The sequence below is a fragment of the Terrapene carolina genome, unplaced genomic scaffold (genome assembly GCF_002925995.2).
Source record: "Terrapene carolina triunguis isolate 2854851 unplaced genomic scaffold, T_m_triunguis-2.0 Scaffold66, whole genome shotgun sequence".
In the NCBI taxonomy this organism is placed as follows: Eukaryota; Metazoa; Chordata; order Testudines; family Emydidae; genus Terrapene; species Terrapene triunguis.
In genome coordinates, this window is record NW_020664417.1 from 91,119,821 (window position 1) to 91,144,271 (window position 24,451).

The 24,451-nt window shown below is 45.6% G+C and overlaps 1 protein-coding gene across 1 annotated transcript in view; it reads left to right on the top strand.

Moving 5' to 3' along the window:
- The first annotated feature begins 1,864 nt into the window (after nt 1–1,864).
- The window catches only part of THNSL2 (threonine synthase like 2), a 27,313-nt gene continuing 4,726 nt past the window's right edge, over nt 1,865–24,451 (top strand). The window contains 6 exon segments of the mRNA XM_029910701.1: nt 1,865–1,877; nt 17,073–17,308; nt 19,058–19,252; nt 20,809–20,961; nt 21,952–22,182; nt 23,877–24,025. Of these exon segments, the coding sequence (XP_029766561.1) occupies nt 17,086–17,308; nt 19,058–19,252; nt 20,809–20,961; nt 21,952–22,182; nt 23,877–24,025 (951 nt within the window). The 5' untranslated portion in view covers nt 1,865–1,877; nt 17,073–17,085.

A 24,451-nucleotide genomic window follows, 5' to 3' on the forward strand; every position in this document is an offset into this window, starting at 1 on the left:
TAGAGAGACAAGGTGGGTGAGGTCATATCTTTTATTGGACCAGCTTCTGTTGGTGAGAGAGACAAACTTTGGAGTCACACAGAGCTCTTCTTCAGGTCACCCGAAGAAGAGCTCTGAGTAAGCTCGAAAGCTTGTCTCTCTCACCAACAGAAGTCTTGGCCATAGGTTTGGTCAACATATTCATAAATGATCTGGAAAAAGGGGTAAACAGTGAAGTAGCAAAATTTGCAGATGATACAAAATTATTCAAGATAGCTGAGTCCAAAACGGACCCAAGACTTCCAAAGGGATCTCATTGAACTGGGTGATTGGGCAACAAAATGGCAGATGAAATTCAATGTTGATAAATGTAAAGTAATGCACTTTAGAAAATTTAATCCCAACCATACATACAAAATGGTGGGGTCTAAATTAGCTGTTACCACTCAAGAAAGAGATCTTGGAGTCATTGTGGATAGTTCTCTGAAAACATCCACTCAATGTGCAGTGGCAGTCAAAAGAGCTAACAGAATGTTAGGAACCATTAGGATAGGGATAAGACAGAAAATATCATAATGGCTCTATATAAATCTATGGTACGCCCACACCTTGAATACTGCATTCAGTTCTGATTGTCCATTCTCAAAAAAGATATATTGGAATTGGAAAAGGTACAGTGGAGGGCAACAAAAATGATTAGGATATGGAACAGCTTCCACATGAGGAGCATTTAAAAAGACGGACTTTTCAGCTTGAAAAAGAATAAACTAAAAGGGCTATAATAGAGGTCTAGAAAATCATGACTGGTGTATGGAGAAAGTGAAAAATGAAGTGTTATTTATTCTTTCACATAACACAAGAATCAGGGGTCACCCAATGAAATTAATGGGCAGCAAGTTTAAAACAAACAAAAGGAAGTACTTCTTCACACAACGCACAGTCAACCTGTGGAACTCATTGCCAGGGAATGTTGTGAAGGCCAGAACTATAACTGGGTTCAAAAAAGAATTAGGAAGTTCATGGAGGATAGGTCCATCAATGGCTATTAGCCAAGATGATCAGGGATGCAATCCCATGCTCTAGGTGTCCAAAGCCTCTAACTGCCAGAAGCTGGTAGCGGATGACAGGGGATGGATCACTCAATAATTGCCTTGCTCTGTTCATTCTCTCTGAAGCACCTGGCATTGGTAACTGTCAGAAGACAGGATACTGGGCTAGATGAACCATTGGTTTGACCCAGTATGATCGTTCTTATGTTCTAAACAATCAGTTTGTTCACACCGGGAGGATAGTAAGGTGATAAGTAATAGCCATGCTGGGTGTGTCAAGAACAAATCATGCCAAACCATTCTAATTTACTGTTTGACATGGTAATCAGCCTAATGGATGGGGGGAAGCAGTGGATGTGATATACCTGGACTTTAGTAAGACTTTTGATACTGTCTCTAATGACATTCTCATAAACAAACTAGGGAAATATGGTCTAGATCAGGGATCGGCAACCTTTGGCATGCGGCTCGCCAGGGTGCTTACCCTCCTGCCTGGTCCCTGAGCTCCTGGCCCGGGAGGCTAGCCCCCCTGCCCCTCCCCTGCTGTTCCCTGTCCCCTGCAGCTTCAGCTCACTGCGCCGCCGGCACAATGTTCTGGGTGGTGGGGCGGCAAGCTCTTGCCGGGCAGCGCAGCTGCAGAGCCCGGCCTGACCTGGTCTCTGTGCAGCGTGGTGGCGTGGTGAGCCCCAAACCTGGTGAAATGCTCCTGACTTGGGGTTTCATGACCAGTTTGATACAGAAGCACAAAATGGCATACGTCCAATATTTTTTTTCTTTTTCTTTGCAAGTCTCCTTTAAGTTAACACTGTCTCAGGGCCTATCTACACATGAAAGTTACTCCAGAAGAAGGTAGAGTATGAACTTAAAGCGGAATAGGTATTCCTGAATTACTCCATGTGTGAACAGTCTGATTCTGTAAGAAAAGGCTTCCATGCATGGTGTTTTAGGAATAGACAAGCTCTTAATACGGGGTTTCTTGTATCAATATCTTTTTTGATTTCACCCTATGTTAATTACCGAATGCCTGTCCTTGATGTATATTTCCTAGATTAGATTACATCATTATCAGCTGCCTGATAAGTCCTTGCAAGCGCAGCAGCTTGTTCAGATGGCTGCAAAATGATTTACTTCAGTGATTAATGCTCATGAGGGGTAAAATTCACCCCTGTGCAAAAGGCCAGTCCCAGGCCTACATACCGTGTAGGCCCCTATTTTGAAGGCTTAAAGGGGATTTATGCAGGGTGTAGCTGTTGTGCTGGCTCACGGTGAACAGGGCTGAATTTCACTCCGTGTGTCACACCAAATCTTAACTTATTGTCTTAGCTTCTGTTTACCTAGTGCTTATACCTGAAAGCAGAACGCATAGAGTCAATGGCCTCAGACAGCAGGTTCTTCTCGAGAATCTTCTCTCCTCTTACAATGGATGAATGTGACAAGGTGGGAGAGGTAATATATCTGTCATTGGACCAGATGCTGTTGGTGAGAGAGACAAGCTTTTGAGCTTACACAGAGCTCTTCTACAGGTCTGGGAAACGTACTCCGAGTGTCACAGCTAAACACAAGGTGGAGGAGATTGTTCGGAGTAAATCATTAACAAATATTTCAAGGGACCGTTCAAGGTGAAGAGGCCCATTAACTGTGACATTAAGTACATTTCCCAGACCAGAAGAAGAGCTCTGTGTTAGCTCCAAAGCTCGCCTCTCTCACCAACAGAAGTTGGTCCAATAAAAGATATTCCCTCACCCACCTTGTCCCTCTCATATCCTGGGACCGACACGGCTCCAACAACACTGCATACAACAATGGATAAATGTGTGCATTCAAAGTTGTTGGGTATTCTCTTGTACCCTCCAGTGTCCTATAGATTTGCCTTGCTGGTTTTAGCATCTGTGGTGGTGAGATGCCACTGACAGTTGGGGTGTAGATGCCCGGCATCCTGAAATTCACAGAACAGTTCTGACTTCCCTGGGTCTGTCCCTTATTCTGCAGTTAGAGTCCTTCCTTTATTTCGGCAGTGCTGTGGTGCAGTGATACGACGTGATGTCACCATGCAGGGAGGTGCTTTCCTGATGGCAGGAGGAGATCATGACTTTGTGGTGGCACAGCTTCACATGGTTATTTTGTTCCGGCCAACCAATGGGAAAGGCACTGAACCATTCTATGGTCTCATGTTTGAATGAGATGGGCTCCCCCCCAAAAAAAACCCTGCCCTGGTTGCGCCCGGCCTTAATCCTAATGCGGAATCTGATCATAGAGTGACATCTGGAGTTACACTCTACGTGGAATCAGCTTGGGCCCATTTTACAGGGCACAGTGGCATTTTCCTCGTGAGAAGTTCTTATCTATGAAGCACCCTCTGACAATTCCAGAGGGTCTTGGAGAAGCTGGAACGTATCAGTGTCAATGAATCACCGTGATGCATGGCTAGTCAGTAAGAGCCAGATTGTCTCTTGTCCTTAATGGGGGTGCAAAAGGGTGTGTGGGAATAAGGAAACTTGCCACCCCTTGAATTCTATGAGCAAGGGTCAGGGACAAGTGGGGAGCACAGAAGTTGCTCACTCTGTGCATCTAAATGTATGATCTAGCCCTAATTTGCCCTCTTCCCTGCTATGTAACTGGCATAACGGTGCTGTTACGGTCTCGTGCACTACCCGATATTCAGTGAGACGTGGTGACTCCAGGACTTCATGTGCTGGGAGCATCACTGCTGTCATCAGCAGGGATCTTCTCAAGTCCCACCATTTGCATCTGGGTTTGGAGCAGGGACCGTCTTTTTGTCTGTGTTTGTACAGTGCCTATCACCATGGGGTCCTGGTCCATATCTGGGGGTCCTGGGTGCTACCACAACACAATCTAATAAATAATAATAGGTTCCGATTTATATCGGCCCCCTAATTCAGGAGGGTCAGCTCTGCACCCAGCCCAAGTCATTAGCTTGATTGTAACCTCACTTACACCAGTTTGACTCCAATGCAACTGCAGTAACTGCAGCAGAGTCACTCCTCATTTGCACTGGTGCAAGTCAGACCTGAATCAGGGCCTGTATATGTAAAGTTTTCCTTTTAAGCCTTGCATAGGTATAGTCATGAACTATTAGTAAGTGGTTACTGTTATTAATCACTATCATTAAATGCATGAGTGTTAGTAATCAAATTATTTTCCTTCTGGATGTCACTTGGGAAATAGCATGCTCTAAAAAGTGCTGTATGGATAAAGATGACCTGTACCATGTCTTCTCTTTGCATAGGAACACCCCATTTCTACCCCAAACCATGCTCTGTGGTCTATCTATGGACCCCATCACTAGGATCTGAGCACCCCACTCTATTTAACATATTTCTCCTCAAAACACCTCTCTGAGGTAGGAAAGTGCTACTGTCCCCATTTGGTAGGGAGGGAAATGACACACGCAGAGATGAAGTAACTTGCCCAAGGTCATAAAGGAAGTCTGTGGCAGAGCAAGGAATTGCACTGCGGTCTCCCAAGTGTTAGACTATTGGGCTAGCCACTGGACTCACCTTTCTCTCTGGTTTGGGGCACAGGGCCCAAGAGGCATTCCCCATTCATTTTCATTCACATGCATATACAGCTCTTGAGATAAAATTTGGCCCTTGCATTTAATTTAATTGCCAGACTTTTAGGGCTGGGTTGTGCAACCCTTCCGTTGGTGAACCCTTACCCATTCAAAATGTCCCATAGACGGGAGTAAGAGTTGCATAATCTTGCCCTCAAGATTCCTGTGACCTCTGTCTCCACAACTGTCTTGCACTTTGCTCTACTGAACAAAATCGGAGGCAGTGGTGCCTTAGAACCTATTGTGAAACTCATTTCTGTATTGAGAGTCTACAGTGAGAAGCTGAGATGAAAGGACTCGAATCCTCTTTCAAATTCTGCCAGCTCGTCTTTTTCCCCACAGTGATCTTTGGCCTGATTAACTATTGCCCTCCAAAATACAGAATTTGGGGAGGAAATGGGAAAAGATCACCCACGTGGAAATGTTATCTCTGAGCCCATGTCAGATAATAGTAATTCTTTAACACACACTGTATCTGGAAGAGGGGATGTATATTTGTCATGCCAAAAGGGCAATTTTGTGCACTTTGGTTTGTTTGCAGATTTAATAATATATCCATATAAATATATCAATGAAAAGGCATTAAAAGAAGATTAAGGGTGCACAGTGACATGATCCAGAGGGTATATCTACACTGCAATCACTGGATATGATTGCATCTCATAGAGACAGCCCCGAGGCAGCTTTAATCCAGCTAGACCAAGTAATTACCTAATGTTCTGGGTAGGCATTGTACACACAATGTTTATATGGAGATATACCTATCTCAGAACTGGAAGGGACCTTGAAAGGTCATTGAGTCCAGTCCCCTGCCTTCACAGCAGGACCAAGTACTGTCCCTGACAGTTTTTTTATTTTTATTTTAGTGCCCCAGATCCCTAACTGACCCCCTCAAGGATTGAATGCACAACTCTGGGTTTAGGAGGCCAAAGCTCAAACCACTGAGCTATCCCTTCCCCCAGTAGCCTTAGATACAAATGCACAGAATCTTCCGGTGCTGTCTACTTCTCAGACAGAACCAAAGGAAATACCACTCTGGATTAGACCAGTGAATCATCTATTTATTTACTTACTATTTAGTTTTGTTTGATTTTAGTTTAGGGGTTAAACATCTAACTAGCTAGCACTTAGCTGAGGGGAGGACTGGGGTTTGTAGTCCCTGTGCTGAGGCATTCCTGTCAAATTCTTTATGATGTGTGAACTGTAGAAGAACTTAAAATATGTTTCTGACATGAGGATTTATAATGACACTTGAGTTGAACATGTTATGTTGATGGATGACTGCACAGAAAATTAATATTTACCCTACAAGATCTTGTGTTTAAATCTTCTCCTGATGGATGATTTATTAGTTGTTTTACTCTACAAAGGGGAAAACATTGCAAACTTTTTGGGTCAGGGACCTTGTCTTCTTCTGTGTTAAGAATGGGCCCAATTTTCTAGTATCTGCAGTTTCCACTGGAATGGTGGCAGGTGTTAAACATCATTGAAAATCAGGCTCCTCTGATTTTACACGTCTACAGAAACTTTAACCGAAGGTTTTAAACAACACCAAGTTAAATCTCACAACAGGAAAGGGTATTGGATATGGTGGGATTGCTTTCTCCCACCCATGAAATGCAGCCACCTCTGGGGAGGAGAGGGAGAAAAGCAGCTCTGCACTTCACAGCAACATTACACCACCAATTAGGACAGAAGGTGGAGAATATCTTTTTCCAGTCAAAACCGATGGGGGAGCTGAGGTAGGGAAAATGTAGTTACCTGAGTTTAGCCAGAATAATGGAGGTGACACCCCTTATTTTAGAAAAAGTGCCATGGGAACTTGAATACCACAGGTGGTCAGGACCTGGATTTATGTCTTAGCTGCAAGAAAGAGGAAGAGGAGAACAAAGGCTGGGTTAAAGCAAAGATACAAGTGCAAGTAAAGCTGCTGCTGAGTGGTCTCCCGCATTCGCAGTTCTTGTGATCGCCAGATTCTACTGGAGTGAGGAATTGAAGAGGGGGAAAATTCAATGTTTGAGTTATCCCACCAAGGAGAGTTGGTAATGTTGGTTATGCCTAGATGGACACAGCTGTTGGGATCCTGCTTGCCTTTCCATCAGCTCCTTCCAGCCCTGTCCGTACTCAAAAAATGGCTCTGATCCACGGCTAAATGTTACAAGTAAGGGTTTCTAGCACCCATTGCTCTTGCATTACTAGCCTGGCTCTGTAAAGCAGTTCAGTGTGTCCACACTCAGCACTCTGTGGCCTGGGCTTAGTGGTTCCTATCCCATAGTTGAGGAGGCCGGGCCTTTAGTTTTGTGTGGACCTGGACCCGACTGTCCTCCTAGTATCTGCAAATAGTACACAACACTCCCATTCCACAGTTCCCAGCACTGCTCCCCAACAAGGGGCTGTGGGAGAACCTGCAAATCATTGTGGGACCAGAAGGGTATTCTGAGAAATAGGGTGAACATCCTACAACCTCCCTCCAGCCCCCACTGGATGCACTAGGGCAGCCGTAGATGAGTGCAGGGCATTATGGACAGGTACAAGATATTTCATTTCCTGCACATGATGACCTGGGAAGGGGCCACAAAGTTCAGGATGGTTCCTGCAGGGTGAGGCAAGAGTTGTGAGGGATTGTGCCAGAAAACTGCAGCAGCTCAGCTGTGACACCTTCCCAGCCTCCCTAACACGGGAATGGTTTGACCGAACCAGTTTGGGCGGAGGTGCTCATAAGACCAGCCCGGAGTCAGATGGTGCAGTCATTATCTGGCAACAGGTACTTGTGTGTGCAAACATCAGCCTGCCTATGTTTGCACACAGGATGTCCCTTTCTCTAGCAGGGGGTGCAGGAGCCTTCCATGTCATGCGTAGCAGTGAGATTAAAGCTAACTAGAACTGCATATTCCAACCCAGGCAGAGAACAAGGAGTTCTGGTTGCTCTCTTCAAACTAACTAGCTCCTGAGGAGGGAAATTGCCAGTCATACACCATGGGCCAGCTCTGCAGATGGCATGAACTGGTGTTGTTCCACTGACTTCAGTAGAGTCTTGTTGACAAGCTACACCAGCTGAGGAACTGCCTATGGCATCCGAGCACAGAGTCAAAGCATGTTTGGAGAGTGTGGCAGCAGCCGGTGGTGGTGGACTTCGGGCTCACCAAAAGCAGGGATTCATTCACGGCTTCGAGCCTGATCCTGAGGGGGGAGCACTCTCAGCTCCCACTGAAGGCAACTCATTGCCACCTCTAAAGTTCAGGCTGCTAGTGACGAAGCCCTCATAATCCATTCCCGTGCTCTCCTTCTCCACCCGCCTTCCTCTCAGGGAGCTCTGAAAGGCCTGGGAATTTGGAGGCCGGCCTGAGAAATCTCTGAGAAGCCCGAGTGAGTGGTTGAAAGCTGGTACAGCGTGGGCTAGTGGCTAGGAACCTAGACTAAGAGGAGAGCTTAGTTTTATTGCAGGTGCTGCTGTGTGACTGCCCCGTGCCTCAGTTTCCACACCTGTAAAAATGAGGTTAACAATACTTAGCTCCTTTCTAAAATGCTATGTAAGAGCTCAGCGGGATCATTAAGGTTAAATGTGTATGCAGGCAGGGCCGCCTGGGGGGGGGCAAATGGGGCAATTTACAGGGGCCCCCACGAGAATATAGTATTCTATAGTATTGCAACTTTTTTTTTATGGAAGGGGCCCCCGAAATTGCTTTGCTCCAGGCCCCCTGAATCCTCTGGGCGGCCCTGTATGCAGGCACCCATCTATGTTCTGTAAGTGCTATATACCCTCAGTGCACTCTGTAAATGATACAAAAGAAAGCACTATCATTGGTAGGGTCCGCACAATACAGAGAACTTGAAGGTATAAGAGAATTAAAAGGGAAGGGGGAGAAATCTGGGCAGAATCACTCCCTGCTCCCCAAAATTTTATCATTTACAGGGTGGCGAATAAAACATCTCTGCCCAAAGAAATGCCCTGCATAATTCTAACAGAATCTGATTAGGGGGACGAAAGGATCTGTACAATGCACAGCTGGCCAGAGCCCTGCACTTGCATTTCATTGTTTGCAATTTGTAAAATAGGTAGAGCAAAATGCTAGCGCCTCATGGCACTGTGTATGGAAGTAGAGGTTGCTGCCACCTAGTGTTTAATAAGAATAGTACATGTTGCTCTGGTAGAATAAAGAATATGGAGTCCTGCTGGGTTTGGTTCTTGTGGGTTACATTATTTGATCCCTGCAGCATCTGTTCTTTGGGGTTGACAGACTTTTGGTTTGCTTAGCATTTATGGTTCAACTCAACCTAAATCTCTAAGGGGAAAGTCCCCATGCATTAGCCATCCCCAACCTTGCTCCTTCCTTCCTACCCCCCACCTATGCACCCTGGAAGTGGACAGCAGGTCCGGCTCCTAGGTGGGGGAGGCAGAGGGCTCTGCACGCTGCCCCCACCCCAAGCACCAGCTCCGCACTCCCATTGGCCGGGAACCGCGGCCAATGGGAGCTGGGGGAGCGGTGCTTGTGGGCGAGAGCAGCTCAAGGAGCCTCCTGGCCCACCCGCCTAGGAGCCGGCCCTGTGTCCGCTTCCGGGGTGCAGCACAGTGCCAGGACAGGCAGGGAGCCTGCCTTAGCCCTGCTGCACTGCTGACTGGGAGCCGCCTGAGGTAAGCCCGTGCCCCAACCCCCTGCCCCAGCCCTGACCCCTCCCCCCCAAACCCCTCATCCCCTGGCCCACCCCAGAGCCAGCATCCCCAGCCGGAGCCCTCACCCTCCCACCCCAATCCCCTCCCCCAGCCCAGTGCCCCCTCCTGCATCCCAAACCCCTCATCCCCAGCCCCACCCCAGAGCCTGCACCCCCAGCTGTAGCCCTCACCCCCTCCCACACCCCACCTCCCTGCCCCAGCCTGGAGCCCCCTCCCGCACCCTGAACCCCTCATTTCTGGCCCCACCTTGGAGCCTGCATCTCCAGTTAGAGCCCTGACCCCCTCCCGCACCCCAACTCCCTACCCCAGCCCAGTGAAAATAAGTGAGGGTGGGGGGAGAGTGAGCCACCGAGGGAGGGGGAATGTTATAAGCGGGGGGCAGGGCCTCGGGGAAGGAGCAGGGCTAGGGTGTTCGGTTTTGTGCGATTAGAAAGTTGGCAACCCTACCTGAAATAATGGGACACTAGCCAATATTGTGGAATCTCCATCACTGGAGATTTTTAGGAGCAGGTTAGACAAACACCTGTCAGGAATGGACTAGATAATACTAGATGACCTATCGAGGTACCTTCCAGTTCTATGATTCTATGATTCTAAGGGCTGGTCCACACTAAGCCCCCAGTTCGAACTAAGATATGCAACTTCAGCTACGTGAATAACGTAGCTGAAGTCGAAGTATCTTAGTTCGAACTTAAAGGTACTTACCGCGGGTCCACACGCGGTAGGCAGGCTCCCCCGTCAACTCCGCCTACTCCTCTCGCGGAGCAGGATTACCAGCGTCGACGGCGAGCACTTCCGGGATCGATTTATCGCGTCTAGACAAGACGCGATAAATCGATCCCAGAAGATTGCTTGCTTGCCGCCGAACCATGGGTAAGTATAGACGTACCCTAATATCTTGCTGTTAAGTGTTCAAGCTTGTAATTTACTAATGAGGTTGGTAGGGAGTCTGCTAATACCCCTAGAAAACTGAGCACTTCCTCCCCGACCACAACCCATGTGCACACACTTTTGTTTGTAATCAAGAAAAACTCCTAACAACCTAGGAAATTAAGTGCAAAAATACATTAATCCAACATGAAGGCTGTAGGGTTAAGCACTAAAAAGGCAGGAAAGGCAAAAGTTATGACTGGGTGCACAAACCACTGCCTTTTGTGCATAGGCTTTATGATACAACCTTTCAATACATGAACACTGGTGATATGAATTACTTGGGGAGTATGTAAGGTTGTAGCAAATGGTGTATTATTTACAGTTATCGGAGAAACAGTCAGAGACTACCGTCATAGGCCCAAGGACAGAGGAGCTGCCGGAACAGCCCTGGCTTCTAAAGTTCCTCGCTTTTGCATGCTTAATTGTGCAACTTTAGGCCTGGTCTGCACACAGTGTTTGTACCGATTTAGCTATTTCGGTTAGGGGGGCTGCTTTTATATTGATATAGTGAAAACAGGACAACACCTGCAGTGAATGCAGTTACACCAGTGTAAAGGTGCTTAGACCAGGATAACTTTATTACCACAAATGCAGGGGAATAAGTTATACAGGTATAACTCCATCCACACTAGGCGGTTCTGTTTTAACTATAGTGGTTTCTATCGTTAAAGCAGTAACACAGCTGTGTGTAGACCAGCCCTTAGTGTTGCACACTCAGTTTTTGCATTCAATAGCCCACGGTCTGTTGTCAGTAGGGTTGCAGGGGTATAAGCACCTGGCCCTTGTTGCTGCCAACTCTCACTGGCAGAAGGCTTACAGAAGAGCAGAATCTGCTGATCACTAAGGCTTGCCTTCACTTCAGTGTTAGCTCCAGGTATAGCTCAAGTGTTACCCCTAACCTGACTCCTGTGCGCACACAAAAGTTTGGTGGTGTTTTAAATTCAAGCTAGCTGGCCTGTGCGGGGGTATGAGTTGGAATTCAAGTGGGGCTGTTCCAGCTAATAATGCAGTGGGAATGCAGCTCCTCTGTGCTGCCAAGGCAAACACTCCGATCAGTCTGTGCAGCTCGAGTGTTGTTTTGCTGCGTAAGCACTTTCACTGGAGCCGGCTAACTCGGGGAATTAACTCAAGTGGAGATAACTTGAGCTACGTTGCAGTGAAGACAAGCCCTTAGTTGTGTTGGAACACATTGATATCCAGCTGGATGAAAGGCCCCATACAAATGCAGTATCGATATCACCAGTTTTTGCAAGTCATTGCTGGGCAGCCCATTCATTGCGTCTTGAAGTTTGCTTGTTGTGTCTGCTAAAGGAGCTGCGTAGATTTGAAAATGCCCCCCACATGCATATCTAAGCAGGACAGTTACGCTGTTCTGTTAAACGATGGTCAAAAGCATCTAGAGTTTGGGAACTGCGCCTCTTTTTGGTGCATTATAAATCTAAATGAAACAAATTCAAAGCTGAACTTGACACCCATCTCCAAACAATGGTTCAGGAATAATGAAATGAGGCACACATTTTTAACATCAAGGGCAATTAACCATTGGAACAGCGTACCAAGGGATGTAGTAAATTCTCTATATCTTGGGAGTCTTTCAATCAGGATTGGATGTCTTTCTAAAAGAGATGCTCTCATTCAACCACCAATTGTTGGGCACCATACAGGAATTCCAGGGTGAAATTCTCTCTCTGTGTTATGCAGGACTAGATGATCAAAGTGGTCTCCTCTGGCCTTAAGAGCTATGACCGCTAGGAAACCATTCCTACCACAATGTACCAGGGAAGGACTAGACAAGCCGTTACAGCAGAACTTTCTTGCAGTTCTAATTATTCTGTGACATCACAGCACTACTGACCAAGGCAGCTAGATGAACCCTGATGCTCTTTTAGGTTCTAATCCTGCAAACTTTTGTGCATGTGCTGAACTTTACTCATGTGCATAAATGAAGTACATGCATATGTGTTTGCAGGACTGAGGCTTTAGACTCAATTGTAGTTGTTATCAGCATTGCTCTGTACCTTTGGATCTGATTTTTCTGGGTCGAAGTCCCATTAGGTGCCATAACAGTACTTGGGCTGATATATGGTGACACTGATCAGCCATGTGCTGCTCACAGCAACGTGGCATTATCCTGATTCTTGATCCTATAGAAAAGAGTGAGTATTTTTCTCAAAAACATAGAATAATAGAAATTAGAGGTGGAAACTCTCTGTTAAGACCAATCAGTAAGGTGACCAGGCAGCAAACGTGAAAAATCGGGACGGGGTGAGGGGTAATAGGAGCCTGTATAAGAAAAAGACCCCAAAATCGGGACTGCCCCTATAAAATCGGGACATCTGGTCACCCTACCAATCAGGGAAGCACAGAGTCATAGACAGAGGACATATAACATGCTAAACTGATTTAAAATTTTTTATTAAAGCTAATGCTAAAATTATATAATTCACAGGTTTAAGGAAAGTGTGTCTGTACATATGGGTATAATGCTTAAATTATGCAAAAGTACAAAGTTTGTCTTAAAAGTCATAGAATACATATAGTACATAATCTGCAATATCCCAAATGAAGGTCAATAAATTTAACAATGCAGTTTAGATATTAGCATCCAAATATCCAGGTACATCACTCATGAAAAGTTAAACAGAGAGTTGGTTGTAGAAAGCAAATATAGCAATGAGTGAAGATTGTCCCTTAGTAATTGAGAATTTAGGATAGGTTGTCCGTTAGAAAATACAATCCATCAGGGAAGTATTCCAGTTACTTTCCTGACTGCGCTTCTCATCGGCACTCCAGCTCATCTCTGCTGGTATTGTCGATGTCCGGTGATGTGTTCTAGGTCGATGTCCCGGGACTACCTGATGGCATCCAACACCATGAGTTGCCGCATCAGCTGAGTGTAGCGCTGACCAATTCTGCATTCCCGCAACACTCGCTTGTTGCAGGGGTCCTATGTGCTCAGGGCTCTGGCGATCACAGAATGTGAGTTTGAACCTGGTAACTCCTAGCTCTCAAGGTGTCGGCCAGAGGGGCGTATTTCTCCACCTTTCAAGCTCGAGCTTTGTGGAAAGCCAGGGTCCTGTTCTCGAAGGGCACTATGACATCCACTGTGACGATCTTCTTTTGGTTCTTATTGGTGATGACAATGTCCGGTCGCAGTTGGCTGTTGGTTCCATGGATGGTGGAGTTCATGGCCACCTACACTGAATCTTAGCCTAAAAGGTCAACTATATGTAAAATGGTTTCTACAGTCAACTCTATGAGCTCTTGCGAATAGATGGTATGAGATTCTCTCAGGTGAAATCTTGGTTGATCAAGAGCTGTCTTTGTATGTACCAAGGATGTCCCTGTTTCAGTTATTCCTGTATGACAGCTGAACATAAGATAAATAAATACTGTGTGTAGCACAACTCATTTCCTTATGCAGAGTTTATGATCTACCTATTCAAGACATATGGATTCCCTTAGTTACAAATATGTCAGAGCACTTGACCAAACATAGACAAGATTCCTGCCCCTAGGTAACAGCTAAGGTATAAAGACTTCTGATAGTGGTGGCCAAGTAAGCCCCACACTATTTGCGCCAGGCACATTCATAGCTCGCTGGGAGATGTGATTATACACATTTATTTATCCATGGAGATTTTTATGCCATGCACCTTGCTGTAGTATCTGAGCACTTTACATGAAGATTGTCAGAACAATTTGCAAGTCAATAATTATCTCTCTGTGTCTCTCCCTGGTCCGCGCGCATACATACATACACACAGAGGAAAAGTCCTGTAAGACTTGGGAGTGCATTTTTCCAAATATCCAGTGTGCAGCTCACTTTGTAGCACTGAAGCATCCGTTCTGTACTCACCTTGTCCCCAAAATACAGCCATGTAAAAACAAACCTTTATAAACTGATGCGAGAAAAAGAAGCTAGAAAGAGAGGAAGGTTGTCTTGTGGTTAAGACAGAGGAATTGGCCCTAGGAAATCTGGGTTTTAGCCCTGACGCTGCCACTAGCTTGTTGTCTGACTTTGGGCAAGTCACATAACCACTCTGTGCCTCGGTTTCCCCATCTATACAATGTGGATTTTAGTTGTTTACCTACCTCCCAGGGGGAATGTGTAGCTTTATTCATTATTGTCTGTAACGAATCCAGCTATCTATGGACGGATGAAACTGCAAAGATCCTTTATGCCTATTTTTGACTTACAACCGGAGTCCTATTTACAGAGGAACCTGCAGTCCCAATGTGAGTTGGAGTGGGGAGTGTTTTCAGGGAGCACACAGGCCAAGGCTGGCTTGCTGTCTGGGAAATAAAGCAAAGCTCCCTTAAGCTCTATTCCGGAGTCTAGTCGGCTTGTGCATTGCTAATTAGTAAGTAAACCCCAGCCGCTTTGGGCAGGGCAAGGACGGCTCTATGGGGCTGGTTTGACCCTGCTCGGGGGAGAGCGGGCATTGCTTTCTGCTGCTGGGGCAGGGCTCGCCTTCCCCGCTCACACTCTGCGGGATGGGCCGGATCAGCTGCCAGTTTCCAAAGCTCTAAGGGGCTGAAGCCGGTAACTGACCGCCCGGGAGTGGGGGCGGTATTTGCCTGGGCTCCTGCACCCCACAGCCCGCCTCCTGCTGGGGCCAGCGGCTCTCGGCGCTTGAGTGTCTGCAGAGCCGCGCGGGGACTAGCTCTGATTTGCACAGCGGTGGGTTTTCCGCGGCTGGGGCTGGCAGACGCTCCCCCTGGCAGAAGCTTTGCATTGTGCGGGGCGGCTGCTGCTGGCTTGGACAGGTTGCAAACCGCTGCCCCAAAGCTGCAAACAAACATGGCACGGGCGAGCGCCCCCCCTGCTGGCATAACAGAGTTGGCAGAACGAATTGATGGTTCGGTTCCCGGGCCAGGCTCATTCTGGGGCCCTCCAGCAGGTTGTATTCTCCAGCTGGGTTTTTTTTTCAAATCAAATTGAAGGATATTTTGAAATAAAACGTAGTTTTGAATAAAAAAATCCAGTGCCAGAATTTCCTCCGGATTGAATCAATCTGGTGAATGTAACACAAATTTGGAAACGTTCTGGTCGACCCAAATCTGTATTTTTGGGCACACACAAAAAAGTTTCACTGAAAAATCTCACCCTGCTCTGTCTGAGAGCTTTCCGGGTGGTGCGGGGGCACCTCCTTATTCCAATGCTGCATGCCTGAATCGGAAAGCCATCGGTTTTCCTACACTCTATGATGATTTATTAGTTGTATTGCAGTGATGTACCTAGGAGCCCCAATCATGGACCCATTGTGTTAGGTGCTGTACAGACGCGGGATAAAAAGATGGTCCCTGCACCCAATTGCTTACAGTCTAACCCTAGGTCTACACTGGGGGGGGGGGTCGACCTAAGATACGCAACTTCAGCTACGTGAATAGCGTAGCGGAAGTTGCGTATTTTAGGTCGACTTACCTGGCTGGGAGGACGGCGGTGAGTCGACCGCTGCCGCGCCGCCGTCGACTCCGTTTCCGCCTCTTGCCGCGGTGGATTTTCGGAGTCGACGGCAGAGCGATCAGGGATCGATTTTATCGCGTCTTCACTAGACGCGATAAGTCGATCCCCAATAGATCGATTGCTACCCGCCAATCCGGCGGGTAGTGAAGACGTGCCCTAATACTGTATACAATGTTGTCACCCCCCCAACATTGAAATATCATGATTCAGGCCTCTTGAAAAATCATGCAAGTTTTAAAAATAATGAGTTTAGGCTCTTTTTATGTACTGTGTTTTTAAAGTCTTTAGTGTTCACATTTTCCAGTTTTAATCCACAAACATGATGGCTAAAAAACTTTGATTTTCCAATGAAAGCTGAGATTCTGAGCCATTCACGCATTCTAGGGATGTAAAATATCATTTAAAAAGTTAACAGTTTAAACAATTACAATTATATTGTTTAAATGGTTAACCGAATAAAGGGAGAGGGGCTGGGGTTGCTCCAGCCGGCACGGCTGGGGCTGGGGTTGGCCGGTCGATGGGCCAGCCGGTGCAGGGCTGCTGGAGTCGGCGGGCCTAATACTTCCCGGTTAATGTTTTACATTTCTAATACATTCCAAGGCCAAAAGGGACCATTATGATTATCTAGTCTGACTTCCTGCATAGCACAGGCCAGAGAACTTGCCCCAAATAATTCCTACAGCGGATCTTTTAGAAAAGCTATTGAATTCTCTTCCTATTGCATTCAGTGGGAATCCAGCCATTGACTTCAGACAGTGGGCCTAGACCTTGTGCTAGCATCATTTTTGGAAGGAGCTATGTTTCAGTGTCCCTCTCTTACAGTGCTAATGTGTTCCCCTGGTATGCTGTAAGCAGGGTCTCTCCGATCCAGTTGGTTTCCACTGGCTTGTGAACTTTACTTACTAGGCAGCCCCTCGCCCAGGTCTCTGGTGTGGTGCCATCTTCTGTTTTGGCTGTGCTAAAGTTATATAGGCCTAAATTCTCAGGATAAAGTTAAGGGCCTAATTCTCAAAATGCTGAGCCAGCACAGCTCCCTCTGGCTTCAGTAGGAGCTGCAGTGGTATTTTGTGGGCAGGAGCAATACCAAAAGAAGTGTTTCTATAGAGAAATAAGTTCTCTCCTTCCCCCAAATAAATCTCCCAGTCCTCATGGAACATGCAGGGTCCCTCTAATCTCCTCAGAGAGTCCTGGCCTGAGAATACCCCATTGCACTTTCAGAGCACTAGCTGTCTTGATGAATCAGTCTTGAAGCCAGTCTTGTTCCCAGTTTCCATGACACCGATAGTAAAGGGCACAGCAGCATCCACAGGACACCTGTCTGTCTGTCTCCCTGTCATGTGATACCCCAGACTTCTCCCCCTGGGCACCCTGGTGTAACTGTCACGTCTCTTGCAGCGACGCTGGAAACATGAGGTACATCAGCACTCGAGGAGAAGCCAGGAGCGTTGACTTTGAAGGAGCCCTCTTTTCTGGCTATGCGCCGGATGGTGGCCTTTTCATGCCCCAGGAAATCCCTACCCTGGACTATAACACCCTGCGCACATGGAGTGCCTTCTCCTATCCAGAGCTGGTGAAAGAGCTGAGTTCACTCTTCATCTCGTCTGAACTAATCCCACGGAAAGAGCTGAATGGTAAACGCAAACTAGACAGCAATCCAAGCAGCCTGCTGTAGGGTTCACGCTATTTGTATCAAAGCTCTTAGATTACACTATTATTTTACCCTCTATTAACCCATCAGCCTAATAACCCTGATCCTCACTGGACCTATGAAGGCCCTTAGTGGCCAGAATCTCCATGGTTATTATAATGTTACCCTGTCCTTTACCTTCCCCAATTGTTTCATCCACTTGGTGTGTCTTGTGGTTAAACTAGATTGTTGGAGATCTGCTCCTCTTCTGAAGACTAGCAGAAGATTCTCTTTAAACAAACACAGGGCCAAATTCTGTCTCTGTCTATAAATGTCATTCTCTTGAAGGGCTAATGCAGTTTCCCAGGTTGCTGTAGGAAGGCAGATCTCTGCTGCAAGTGGGTGCAAATATAGTATGTATAATGTTGCAAAATCGGTGGTATTGGGCATCTTTATGCTGGCTGCAGCAGCCCCTGCCCACATGGCTATTCCATGTAGAAGATGCCTTCTAGGAACATGGGAGCGTATCAGATGAGACCTTTGGTGTATCAGAGGGTGTACATGGAAAAGATAAGCAGGCTCTGTCACCTTTGTGGCTCCTATCATAGAAGACCTGTGGAACCCTATGTGGCTTTTGATTGGTGTAGACAGGATTAAGGAGGAAATTTCCTTTCTTGCTGTGTGTGTGGTTTTTCTTTGCCTTTGGGTAGCACCGTGTCAGAATTTGGTCCAGACTGTTTTAATTAACACATATTTGTAAACAGATGTAAAAGCAAATGTGGCAAATTGATTCCTCCTTCTGCCAGGTGTTCCTGGTTCTATATTTTCCCCTGGCAAAATGGATCACAAAACAAGCATGTAACATGAAGTCAGGTGTAGGTTTTGGTAAAGACACCTTGTAACAAATCGGTGGCCTCGTGGTGCTTCAGAGTTGTCACTGTGGTGCACTCCATGGATGCTCAAATTTCTCTCCAACAGTGGGGAAAGAGTTTGGATTCTCCTGCTGTAAAAGCAGCATCTCCTTAGCTGTCAGCCGTAAATGGCCTCTGACAGACAGTTGCGCAGTTCTGTTTATACAGTTAGATTCTAATATAGCACCTAACCAAAGCCACTGGGTATGTCTATAGCGATCGATCTATCCGGGATCGATTTATTGCGTGTAGTGTAGACTCGATAAATCGATTCCCGATTGCTCTCCCGTCGACTGCTGAACTCCAGCTCAGCGAGAGGCGGAAGCAAAGTTGATGGGTGAGCCACGGCAATCGACCCTGTGCCGCGAGGTAAGTCGAACTAAGATACGTCGACTTCAGCTATGCTATTCTCCTAGCTGAAGTTGTGTATCCTAGGTCAATCCCCCCCTAACTCCCCACCAAGTGTAGACCAGGCCACTGTGTCCATTAGAGGGCAGTGGGGACCATCCACCTGAGCCTGTTCATTGCAACATTGGTTGATTCTTGTTTTAATTGTAAAAATAGATCTGACTGGGTCAGACCCTCAACTGGTATAAATCAGCATGGCTCTGTTAAAGTCAGTGGACCTGTTCAATTTACACTGAGGATCAGACTCTTAATTTGTAAGAGAATAATGTCTTGGGCTTCTGTCTATCACTTCCTTAGCTCTGCGGTACTGGAGAGTCTTTGGTTTTTCAGTAAAGATTCTCACGGGCTTGGCAAACCATGATCATGTAGGTGATGTGTTAGAGGTTTATTCCTGGTACCTATTCTAACAGTCTCCTTCAACTTCTTCCCTCCAGATCTGATTGACCGCGCCTTCCGGAGGTTCAGACACAAAAATGTTGTGCATCTGGCCAGGCTGAAGAATGGGTTGAATGTTTTGGAGCTCTGGCATGGTGTAACTTATGCCTTTAAGGACTTGTCCTTGTCCTGCACAGGACAGTTTTTACAGTATTTCCTGAAGAAAAGGAAGAAGCACATCACTATTCTAGTTGGTAGGTTACAGCTAAACAGATGGATGCAAGCAATGTACTCGGAATTTATCCCGGTGCAGCGGCTACCAAAATGGTGCAAAGGTCATTATGTGGGTCCACAGCACTGGGCTATATACTATATATACACACACCCCTCCTATTGGTGCTTATGAGTGAAACTGGATTGATAACCCTGGAGGTTAACATCCTAGTTATCTCCAGAACAGGGTGGTCAGTATGCCTCACTTGACCTAGAGGGCATCTTTACTGGTTCAGCCTCCTTGGTGTCTCTGCTGATAGTGGTTTGTGATGCAGACACTTGCCTATTGGGAAGTGCTCATTTTCCAGTATTAAATGCCGTACACCTGGCACTAACCAAAAATAATCCGGACTGACAAGTGCACCCTTCTGTGTGAAAACAAATGTGGCTGATCTTTCAGTCTTTAACTCTTAATTAGTAGATACAATTATTTTGTTGTTATACCAATAGAATAAAAACCAGCAGGATCTTATTAAGAGGGATAAGGCAAAGATGCCACATTTATTGTAAATATAATGGTAAAGCAAAAGATAAAAGTAAACAACGTTGTTTGACTACTTTATTCCTATCACTACTTATTCCTTACACACACACACACATATATAGATAGATAGATTCATTCACACAATCATTCATTTAAGTTCTGTATAGGTGTTATAGTTACCAGCCTAGAAGTTGCTCATGCCAAGTTACTGGCCAGGTATCTTGGTCATGAGGATGGAGCCGAGTCTGTGTCAGATGCACCTGATGCTCCTGGAGGTTGGCAGCAGAACCAGAGACTCAGCGTTATCAGTCTTGAGAGTCCATTCTTATAGGAATTAATTCCTATGTTAGTCTATGGGAGCTGTTTCATTCTGCTGTTGCTGACTCAATCAGCAGATGGCACATTCCTGGGCACATTCCTGGGCACATTCCTGGTGGCTCCAAACTATCCAAAGTTTGTGTTTCTCATCCTTCCAGGTGATGGGGTGGATCCCAGTTTACCCTCCGGGGGTTGTCTGGTCATCCACTTGACACATTCTTCGGCCGATGGATACTCCCTTTCTAGGCTGGCACCTCCCTAACCATTCATGTATATCAAGCATTCATCAGCATACATTCCATATCTTAACCATATTTTAATTTACTGTCTCCACCACTTTCGGGGTGTGTGCTAATTCATTTGAGACTCCCGGCCCTATAATCACAGAGGGTGGGGGTCTGCCCTTGCTATTACAATGAAGTGAAAGTCACTTAACGGCTTATAGTGTTTGTTTACATTGTACCAATTACTTCAAGAACAAAGTCAATTAACTTGTTTGTAAGTTTTACGTAGTAATAAAGTATCTTTCACAGGATAGATACAATCAATGGTTTCTACAGACAGTAGCTTACAAGTTTTAACAGAAGACCCAAGAGATTTTTGTACTTGGTGAAACTGTTGGATTTTAAAGTGTGGGGGACAAATTATGAGGGGGTCACTGTCACTTGGGGGAATCACTGTTAGTACCTTCTTTAATATTCCTACATTGTCCTTGATTATTTTCATGTGAAACAGGAACTTCGGGAGACACCGGTAGCTCGGCAATTGAAAGTGTGCGAGGGGAAAACAACATGGATATCTTTGTTCTATTACCCAAAGATCTCTGCAGCCAGATCCAAGAACTGCAGATGACAACGGTGATCGAAGAGAACGTCCACGTGTTTACTGGTTTGCATTTTGTTGGATGATCTACTTCATACTATTGCCGGGTTGATGTTAATGTCAATCCCAATGTGAACTGGCCATTAATTCTAGAAAGCCTCGTGGGAATTGTGTTACAAACTGGTCCCGCTGTGGGTGTACCATGTTGGGCCATCAATTAGCATGGCTTGTATGCACTATTGTTGTAGTCATGTGAGTCCCAGGATATTAGAGAGACAAGGTGAGTGAGGTAATACCTTTTATTGGACCAACTTCAGCTGGTGCGAGAGAAAAGCTTTCGTGTTTACACAGAGCTTTTCTTCAGGTCTGAATAGGTTTCCCAGACCTGAAGAAGATCAAACCCACGTCCACCTCCAGGAACCTTCTGGGGCTGCTGCCTTCAAGTCCAGCTCTGAAAGCAGCACAGAAGTGAGGGTGGCAATTCAACAACCCCCCTACAACAGCTTTGTGACCCTCCACACACCCCCTTTTGAGTCAGGACCCCCAAGGTTACAACACATGAAATTACAGATATAAACATCTGAAAACATGAAATTGACCAATTTTCATATCCTATGGCCGTGAAATTGACCAGAATGGACCATTAATTTTGTAGGGCCCTACCATGACTCCCTTTTGGCCAGGCAGCGCTCTGAGTTACTGAAAAGAATTGGGAGCCATAAGACATTGGTTCAAGTCCTGACTCTGCCGCTGGTTCATTTTATGACCTTGGAATAACCTATAGATGGGCCCAAACCAAAATCCCAGATCCAAACACCCTTAAAAGTTGGGAATTCTGAGTAATTCAGAATCGGAACCCACACCTGGATCCAAATATTTCTGTTGGACCTCTATATGTGTGCTAACCCCACCTCCACAAATCCAGTTTGATGGCTAGAATAACATATCAGTCTTGAATCCTGTTCGGTAGGTGAAAACAACTATTTTATGCCTAATTCACTAATTTCAGCAACACTTCAGTTAATACTCCTGATTGTTCCTTTCTCTTTTTCACAGCTCATGGAAATTGCGATGAAATTGACGAGCTGATCAAAGAATTGTTCGCTGATGCAGATCTCTCTAGAAAACACAATCTGATGAGCTTGAACTCAATGAACTGGTCTAGGATTATGGTGCAGATCGCTCACTACTTCCATGCTTACTTTCAGTGCACTCCATTCATGGACATGACTCCACTGCCAACTGTGGAAATCGTTGTGCCAACAGGGGGTGGAGGAAATATCACAGGTTAGGTGGGGGGGAAAGACATTCTTTGGGTCTTAAAACCAAAAAGTGGCTTGTGATAAAGAGGGAGGTTGTATTTTTTTTCTGAACCACTTAAATCATGATTAGTAATATTTAAGTACCAATAGCATTGTTGGTGTCATACAAGACACAGAACAATGCTATGGTGCCATATCTAGGTAATATGGGGATGAGCATATTAGAAAGACACATGAACAGAATGAGTTGGATACTGAAGAGAGAAAATACTGAGGATCTGATTATTCTAAATTAGACATGAATTCATAGAATCATAGACTCCTAGGACTTGAAGGGACATTGAGATGTCATCTAGTCCAGTCCCCTGCAGTCATGGCAGGACTAGCTATTATCTAGACCATTCCTGACAGGTGTTTGTCTAACCTGCTCTTAAAAATCTTCAGTGATGGAGATTCCACAACCTCCCTAGGCAATTTATTCCAGTGCTTAACCACCCTGACAGTTAGGAAGTTTTTCCTAATGTCCAACCTAAACCACAATTGCTGCAATTTAAGCCCATTGCTTCTTGTCCTATCTTCAGAGGTTAAGAAGAAAAAAATCCCCCCCCCCTCCTTGTAACAACCTTTCATGTACTTAAAAACTGTTATCATGTCCCCTCTGTCTTCTCTTTTTCAGACTAAACAAACCCAATTTTTTCAATCTTCCCTCATGTTTTCTAGTCCTTTAATCATTTTTGTTGCTCTTCTCTGGATTTTCTCCAATTTGTCCACATCTTTCCTGAAATGTTGCACCCAGAACTGGACAGAATACTCCAGTTGTGGCCTAATCAGTGTGGAGTAGAGTGGAAGAATTACTTCTTGTGTCTTACTTACAACACTCCTGCTAATATATCCCAGAATGATGTTTGCTTTTTTTGCAACAGTGTTACACTGTTGACTCATATTTAGCTTATGGTCCGCTATGACCCCCAGATCCCTTTCTGCAGTACTCCTTCCTAGGCGGTCATTTCCCATTTTGTATGTGTGCAACTGATTGTTCCTTCCTAAGTGGAGTACTTTGCATTTGTCCTTATTGAATTTCATCCTATTTACTTCAGACCATTTCTCCAGTTTGTCCAGTAGTAGTACAGTTAATCTGGCCTGTGTGTAGCTTTGATTCATTATACATCCATTTGCACATGAACTTTATCCTGTTTTTGGGGGGTAGGGGGCAGGGACAATCATGGTAACAGCTCTCTCCTAACTGTACAATTCTGGCGTTTTTAACTTTAGGGGAATCATATCTATTGGAAAAGCAATACAAGGGGTGATGTAAAAAGTTGCATTCATGATATTTCAGGGGCATCTATCTGAAGCTGCATTAGCATGTTGGCAAGAGTTCAAAGGTCACATCCCATTTGAATGAAAAGTATCTTCCAGAGCCCCCTCTCTTCACTACATCTCTTAATATGATGGTGGGGTCCACAGAGATTCCAGGACCAACCATGCAGTGGTCTCTCTTGCTGTGAGGTTGCTCAAATGGAGCATTGCATACTGGGAGCTGTAGTTTCTTTGGGCTATACCTGTATATTAAAGATAGAACTGCATTATGGAACATAAGTTTTGGCCTCTCCTGATAAATTTGCACAAATGGAGGAGCAATGATTTCATTGGTAAATCTGCTTTATGAGTGTTTCATCACGGGGCTGAAGCCCACGTTTTTGAATTTTTCTTTCCTAGCTGGATATATTGCACAGAAAATGGGACTTCCAATCCAACTCGTCGCCGTGGTAAATAATAACGATATTATGCACAGGGCAATTCAGCATGGAGATTTCTCATTCTCGGGGAGCGTTAAGCCAACTTTAGCTTCTGCAATGGATATTCAGGTATGTGTCTGGTAAAGAAGGAGAGATCATATATACTATATTGACTGATACAGCTACTAAAATTATTTTGCTGTCCATATTCTGTTCTACATCGGCTCTTACACCACACTCGTCACTGCAGAGTCTGAGTGCCTTCCAGTAGTGCATGAAGTGATGTGACTAACATGTCACGTGTGGTTCATTCGCCCTCTGATTGTCTCCCTAGTGGGAGAATTGTGTGTGCAGTGTGGTGTTTTGGTAGGGATTTTTTTGTTTTGTTTACGTGTTGCTGTGTGTTTATAGGTTTCAGAGTAGCAGCCGTGTTAGTCTGTATCCGCAAAAAGAACAGGAGTACTTGTGGCACCTTAGAGACTAACAAATTTATTAGAGCATAAGCTTTCGTGGGCTACAACCCACTTCTTCGGATGCATATTGAGTGAAACATAT